We start from the raw sequence: 7650 nt of genomic DNA on the forward strand, positions 1-7650 counted from the left end.
ATGGAGAGTCCTGGAATGGCCAAGTCAAAGTCCAGATTTGAATCCCATTGAGATGCTGTGGGGTGACTTGAAAAGGGCTGTACGTGCAAGAAACCCCTCAAACATCTCACAGCTGAAAAAGTTCTGCATTGAGGAGTGGGGTAAAATTTCCTCAGACCGATTTCAGCCAAAGGAGGTAACACTCGCTATTAGGGGCAAGGGTGTCCTATCTTTTTCCTCAGTTAGAATAGGCATTTTCGTAGAATGACATTTACAGAAGATCTTGAAAAGACTTTTCTTCAGTTTTCTTTGTTTAGTCGGATTACTTTAATCTCTCTGTATTGTTGAAACGGAGATGAAATAACCTTTTATTAAAAATGTTACAAAAAAACACATGCTTTCAAAGGGTGTCCTAATTTTTTCACATGACTGTATGCGACTAAACGAATGGGGTTGCCTTCTTCACAAAATTTTTTCCTAAATGTGTGCTGTGGCACAATAAACTATATAGCTGCTTATAATTATACCCCCACAGTGTGGTTGATAGATCTATACACCATGTAAAGTGTAGGGCCATGGATTCAGCATTAATAGGTTGCAAGATGGTGGTTGTCACATGATATACCCATGTGGCTTCTTTCTCAGATGACCTCAGCAGCATTCTTTTCTGCACTGTAGCTGAAAGTGTTAGATACAGTTGGGAAAAGCAAAAAGAGCGCTCACATGGCTAAATCACGTAGCCACCACCATCTCGTTTCGTATGGATCCCAGATGAGCACATAGGGATTTTCTAATGACTTGCTGGGGTAAATTATGAGAATTTAGGAAATATTTTTAGGATGTGGCCAATCATTTTAATGTCTATTTCACACCACCATAGTTTTTTCCTTTGTTCTGCCCTGTTATAGAAGCAGAACAACAATAATAACGGAAGTGCCTGATTCAGCACATAATTGACCCCAACAGAGTTAACAGATCACATTGACTTTAATGGGGTCCATTTGGAGTACACTTTTTTTCAGCGGAGATAAAATTCCTGCATGCGGGACTTTTCTCTCTGCTTTTTTTTTTTTTTTTTTTACTGAATCTGCAATAGAGCCCCAAATGGAGCCTCCAACACAGGTGTGAACAAGGCGTAACTTGAAAGAAATGGAAGATTTATGACTTGGGTATTACTTTGGAATATAAGGTGAAGAAAATGCTTAGATAATTTCATCATGTATCAAATGATATGAACTGAAATACTTTTCGGTAGTAAGTTTTTACCGCAAAGAAAAGGAAATCTAAACAACTGAGTGCAGTTATGCTCAAGCAAATTTCATTGGCATAGAAGCATTCCTTTGTGTGGTTCACATAGTAGATCTTTAACATATGGAAAGGAAAGAAACACATTATCATCACTAAAATAAAGAAGAGACTTTTAAGTTGCACCCAGGTTTCCTGATAGGCAAGGATAGGTCTCTGGACTTGTTTTATAACCTCAACTATTATAAATATCTGCACAGCCAGAAGACAAGAAACCACTGTGAATATGATGGCTGAGGAGATATAGTTCACTATAACCACAGCCTGGCTCTCAAAGGCATCTTGAAATTGGAAACACTCAGTTTCATGGAAGTTAGCAGATTTACCATATTGTGTAAAAACCAAAGGTAGGATTATAATGGATGTAACAATCCACGTAGCCCCGCTGACTCCTAATGAATGGAGCGTCCTGTAGAACTCAATCTTGTCCTTTTTTTTAAAGAAGCTGATATACCTCATGGACAGCATGATGACGTAAAATATAAAAGAAATATAAATATGGATGTGTGTCATGGCACTAACAATTCTGCAGAAAAAAAGTCCATAGCTCCATTTCTTCTGAACATAGTATGCAATGCGAAAAGGAACAGAAATAAGAAAAATACCATGGACAAGCAAGAGATTGATGACTGACGTGGTTGTCACAGACAGTTTGTTTGCGCCTATTATCAAGAAAATCATAAGACTTATTCCAGTTAATCCTCCAATGAAAATCACAATGTAAATTGTAATCAGAATGGGATGTGCAACATTGGGGTCTATAAAGCAAGATGTTTGGTTGCTTTCTTCTTCCATTTTTTTTTTAATTATCTAGAAAAAAAAAGAAAGAAAAAGAAAAAATGCAGCAAAACTGTAGCAAGATATAGACTGATTGAAATGTATTCTATTTCATATGAGAAATGTGGATTAATAGTCGCAGCGCTTGCTCTTCGACTCTCATCAGCAATTTTGAATTATCCCACTATTAGACATTTCACTATTTTAAATACTTTCCTTGGACATTCTAAACTACAACTGGTGATAGTTCTTTTTCTTGTGTTTTGTTCTATATACACCAAACTAAAATATAAACGCAACACTTTCGGTTTTGCTCCCATTTTACATGAGCTGAACTCAAAGATCTGAAACATTTTCTACATACTCAAATATTGTTCACAAATCAAGATAATCCATTCCACCTCACAGGTGTGGCATATAAAGGTGCTGATTAGACAGCATAAATATTGCCTTAGACTGCCCACAATAAAAGACAACTCTGAAATGTGCAGTTTGATCATAAAGCAAAATGCCACAGAAGTTGAAACGTTTGAGGGAGCGTGCAATTGGCATGCTGACTGCAGGAATGTCTAGCAGAGCTGTTGCCCATGCAATTACTTTTCATTTCTCTACCATAAGCCATCTCCAAAGGCGTTTCAGAGAATTTGGCAGTACATCCAACCGGCCTCACAACCGCAGACCACGTGTAACCACACCAGCCCAGGACATCCACATCCAGCATGTTCACCTCCATTATCATCTGAGACCAGCCACCCGGACAGCTGCAGCAACAATCGGTTTGCAAAACCAAAGAATTTCTGCACCAACTGTCAGAAACCATCTCAGGGAAGCTCATCTGCATGCTCGTCGTCCACATCGGGGTCTGGACCTGACTGCAGTTCGTCGTTATAACCGACTTGAGTTGGCAAATGCTCATATTCGATGGCATCTGGTACGTTGGAGAGGTGTTCTGTTCACGGATGAGTCCCGGTATTTACTGTTCAGGGCAGATGGCAGACAGTGTGTGTGGCGTTGTGTGGGTGAGCGGTTTGCTGACGTCAAAGTTGTGGATCGAGTGGCCCATGGTGGCGGTGGGGTTATGGTATGGACAAGCATATGTTATGGACAACGAACACAGGTGCATTTTATTGATGGCATTTTGATTGCACAGAGATACCGTGACGAGATGCTGAGGCCCATTGTTGTGCCATTCATCCACGACCATCACCTCATGTTGCAGCATGATAATGCACGGCCCAATATTACAAGGATCTGTACACAATTCCTGGAAGCTGAAAACATCCCAGTTCTTGCATGGCCAGCATACACACCAGACATGTCACACATTGAGCATGTTTGGGATGCTCTAGATCAGCGTATACGACAGCGTGTTCCAGTTCTTGCCAATATTCTGCAACTTTGCACAGCTATTGAAGAGAAGTGGACCAACATTCCACAGGCCACAATCAACAACCTGATCAACTCTATGCGACGGAGATGTGTTTCACTGCATGAGGCAAATGGTGGCCACACCAGATACTGACTGGTTTTCTGACCTCCCCCAGTAAGGCAAAACTGTGCACATTTTCAGAGTGGCTTTTTATTGTGGGCAGTCTAAGGCACACCTGTGCAATATTCATGCTGTCTAATCAGCACCTTGATATGCCACACCTGTGAGGTGGAAGGGATTATCTCAGCAAAGGAGAAGTGCTCACTAACATAGATTTAGATTTAGATTTGTGAACAATATTTGAGAGTAATGTTTTTTTTTGCATATGTAGAAAATGTTTCAGATCTTTGAGTCCAAAATGGGAGCAAAACCAAAAGTGTTGCGTTTATATTTTTGTTCAGTGTATATTCTCTTAGATCCAGGCAGACATGAAAAATTACAGTCTCGATCCCCAAGGCTCACTTTTGCAGAAAGCACTAAGATTCAGGACTTTTAGACTGGGAGCACTGTAACTCAACCTCACTACCTACAAACCATGTAGTTATGAGGTCATGATTGTATATTTCGCCAGGTCAATTTGTCAGTTTATTAATTTATCATTTCCTTCTATGTTCTGACTTTCATCTGTTAAAAATCTTAATAAAAACAAATTTTGCAAAAAAGAAATGAGTTCATCTTAATCTCTATCATGCTCCTCCTCTACTACTGTCTAGAGGTTAACAATCAGATAGGGCAGAAAGAGTGGTGTAACATGACCCTTCCTCATGGGATTATATGGACATTGTCCTTTGTCTTATTGCTAAATATACTTTCTTTGATTCCCCTCTTCACCACCCTTGAAAAGCAAGATGTCTTTAAACAGTATGTCCATCAGGTAACAATGCAATGCAACAGTCACGTTACGTTAAAAGTTAAAAGTAATATACACATACTGTAATGTCACATTTTTACCACAATGTGGGAGACAGGAAGACTTTACTGTGGTAACTTTATCAGGAAAAGAATAACAATGACAACGCTCTCCATTATATGAACAGATGACACAAATGACAAAAGTCTACACGGGGCGATGATCGAGGTAATTATTGGAGTATTCCTCATTCATTAGGTGAAAGCACAGTTGAATTGGACACCAAAATCGATGTTTCTGGACAGCGGATTGTCTATGTAAGCAGATATCTGCTGCCGAGAAACAGCAAATCTGTATTGGGATGAGCAATGCAGTTGAATCCTGTTAATTGCTTGCTGTGTTAGCCTGTGAAAAGGAGCCTTTAGAGTCCACAGCAATGAACCAGGAGGCCAGATCTTTTGTCTACCATTTGAATTAGTAATCAAGTGTCCTTTTCCATATGGTCATGACCTGCACTGTGTCGCTTAGTCTATAAGGCTGTAAAACGGTTCCCTGCACACTCAGCTTCTGCCAGTCTCATTATCATCCACTGATCCGAGCAGCAGACAGCTCCAGAGTTTGCGCAGCCAGATCTCTGCCGGTCCCCATTATAGTCAATGGGGCTAGACAGAGACTTTCAAGCTTCCAGCAATTCCAGAATGGAGAGAGATCCGGAAGGCTGCTCCCTGCCAGAACAGCCTGCTGGATGCCTGGCACTAGTGTGAGACTAGCCTTAATCACTAGAAACAAGGAGGTAGATTTACACCAAGACTATTGTATAGGAAACCTGGCTTAGTTTCCCATAGTAACCAATCAGATTCCGCCTTTAATTCCTCTGGAAAATGAAAGGTGGTTGCTATGGGTTACTAAGCCAGTTTTCCTTTACACTAATTTGATAAATCTCCCCCAAGGTATTTCATTTTACTTCATAAAAGTCGCTAAGGATATACACATTAACCTCTTTACTACCATAGGTCATCAGAAATGTGAACATTAATCCCCCTCACTATACTGCAAAAGATGTGTCTATTAACATGATCATTACATAGACTACCAAAGGTTATTTTTTATTTATTTTACTTACTTTTATAGAACTTTATACATATTCTGCAGCGCTTTACAGACATTAGCATCGCATTCATTTGCTGTCCCCAGTGGAGTACAAAATCGAAGTATCCCTATCAGCATGTCTTTGGAGTGTGGAAGGAAACAGAGTACCTGGAGGGAAGCCACAGAAAAATGGGAGGAACATGCAAACTCCATTTCAGTGCTAATCTAGCATGCGCTCTACCAGCTTAGTCCATGGTCAGTTAATATAGGGTGTGCTCTACCTGCTTTAACTGTATATACTGTAATACGTAATACTTTAACTTTATGTGATAAACACACAAACCCTAACCCTAAAGTAGGGAGGCACTGTGGTTAGTGGTCCTAACTGGCATGGATATCTGTCCCTAATTGGAGTGGGTAGTGTTCCTATTTAGCATACGGGGCCGGCCTTAGTAGTGTGCGACCTGTGCAAGCTCACAGGGTACACAGTCCTTGTAAAGTTAAGGGGGCACCGTCATCTAGAACACGACTAAATGCTGTTTACAGTGTGACTGAAGACAGCATTAGAACAGTTGCTTGATCCCCAGTCTGCTTTATCTTCCCTTCGTCCCTGTGTATGCTGCTTTCTAAAGTCAGCAGTGGGTTTTCAATGCTTCCCCGAGTCCACCACACATATATGATCCCAAGGAGTCACCCTGCATACACTTTGCAGTTTGTACTCTAAACATGCCTCTCCCTTACCCCTCCCAGCCACCTGATATGTATACTAGCTGCGGAAGTATCTGCTAATTCTCACCTCCGACCTCTCCCACCTGCTCCCACACACACAAGGTACTGACATCACTGTTAGAAGTTTCCCCCTATAGAGTCTGAATGGAGCAGCAGTGTGAACGCCTGACCACAGCTCCATTTAGATGAGTTACACAGGGCCCTCTTTCTTGTGATCAGTGTAGCATGGTCAAAACTGGCTACAGATTCCCTTTAATATGGCAAAAACATCTTATCAAGCAGAATATTTCACCTTCATCATAGAGTAGGTGTATGTGTTATATTAATACAGAGAGCAAGTTTTAAAATGAAAATAGAGCTGCATTTTTCCCCATACAAATGTATAGGCTTCAGCAATCTATCCACATGCCACTTGGTGGTCTATGAATCCCCAAGCCAAAACACTGTCCCAGATATACTAATCCTAAAGATGGCCGAAGCATAGACAGGCTGTCTACACCTGCACTAGATTTTTTACAGTGGATCAGCCTGGATGATAAATGTGGCACGGGGTAGGCATTTTTCGCTGATTCTTTACCAACTATTGTGGAGCATTTTAGGTCCGCGACCACCCCCCTTCCCTACAAAGCTCCACCCCCTTTCTGTCAAGCACCACTGTTTGTTGAGCATGTCAGGAAAAAGTGTAGAATCTCTAGGTCTGCCAATTTGTGCCACTTTTGATGGATTTTTGATGAGACACGTTAGTAAATATGGGTACTTGTGCATTCAGATGTGGTGGTAAAAATACAGGAATACATCTTGCTTTTTAAAAATGAAATGTGTGCTGTTGCCTTCTTTGCTTTCAAATGTCTATGGGAGATCAGCACATAGTAAAGCTGTACCGTCAGGCTCGGATTGGCCCACAAGGGAACAGGTGAATCCCCCCGGGGTCCCCAGTCCCCCACCCTTTGTACAAGTGGCATATGGCACAGTGCTACATACAGATAGGCAGTGTACAACATCTCAACCAGCTTATGTTTATGTAAAAAAAAATGTGTAGCTTATTTAACATCTCAACCAGCTTATTTCTCGAAGTCGCTGCAGAGATCCCCATAATCAATCATCTTGTAGTGTCCTCCTGCTGCTGCTACCACTGTGTAGTCAGATAATGTGTGCATGTAACTCTTTGTTGGGTCCCCAGAACAAATTTTACTGGTGGAGAAAAGGCGCCCCAGTTGGACACTGTGTACCTTCACTTTCTCCCTTCTAGTAAAACTTCAGATTTCTACAGGGGCATGTCTCCAAACATATTTACAAGCACTGTAATTCATGGCAGTAGTCTAATCCTAAAATGGCAGGTTCCCTTTAAACCTGACACCAGCTCTACACTGACAGATCTTCTCTTCGGAAAAATCTAAGTGAGAGGCAACAATCATAGTACTGTAAAGGTAATCATTATTTCCTGAGATACAGGTATTGGTTCAGCAGCAAGTTATTTGAGTTGGAAGAAATG

The 7650-nt window shown here is 41.0% G+C and overlaps 1 protein-coding gene across 1 annotated transcript; it reads right to left on the reverse strand.

The window, feature by feature from the left end:
* Nucleotides 1-1194: 1194 nt before the first annotated feature.
* Nucleotides 1195-2381, reverse strand: LOC122939386 (probable G-protein coupled receptor 141). The gene is made up of 2 exons (XM_044295454.1): nt 2362-2381; nt 1195-2065 (listed from the first exon to the last, which is right to left on the reverse strand). Exons 1-2 carry the CDS (start codon nt 2379-2381, stop codon nt 1195-1197), a joined length of 891 nt encoding a protein of 296 aa, XP_044151389.1.
* Nucleotides 2382-7650: the final 5269 nt, after the last annotated feature.

Source organism: Bufo gargarizans, chromosome 5 (genome assembly GCF_014858855.1).
Source record: "Bufo gargarizans isolate SCDJY-AF-19 chromosome 5, ASM1485885v1, whole genome shotgun sequence".
In the NCBI taxonomy this organism is placed as follows: domain Eukaryota; kingdom Metazoa; phylum Chordata; class Amphibia; order Anura; family Bufonidae; genus Bufo; species Bufo gargarizans.

Coding starts and splice junctions, on each gene's coding strand:
- LOC122939386 (XM_044295454.1), bottom strand. CDS start 2,381: ATGGGAGCAAAACCGAAAGT. Junction 2,066..2,361: donor ATGGGAGCAAAACCGAAAGT/GTTGCGTTTATA, acceptor GGAAGAAGAAAG/CAACCAAACATCTTGCTTTA.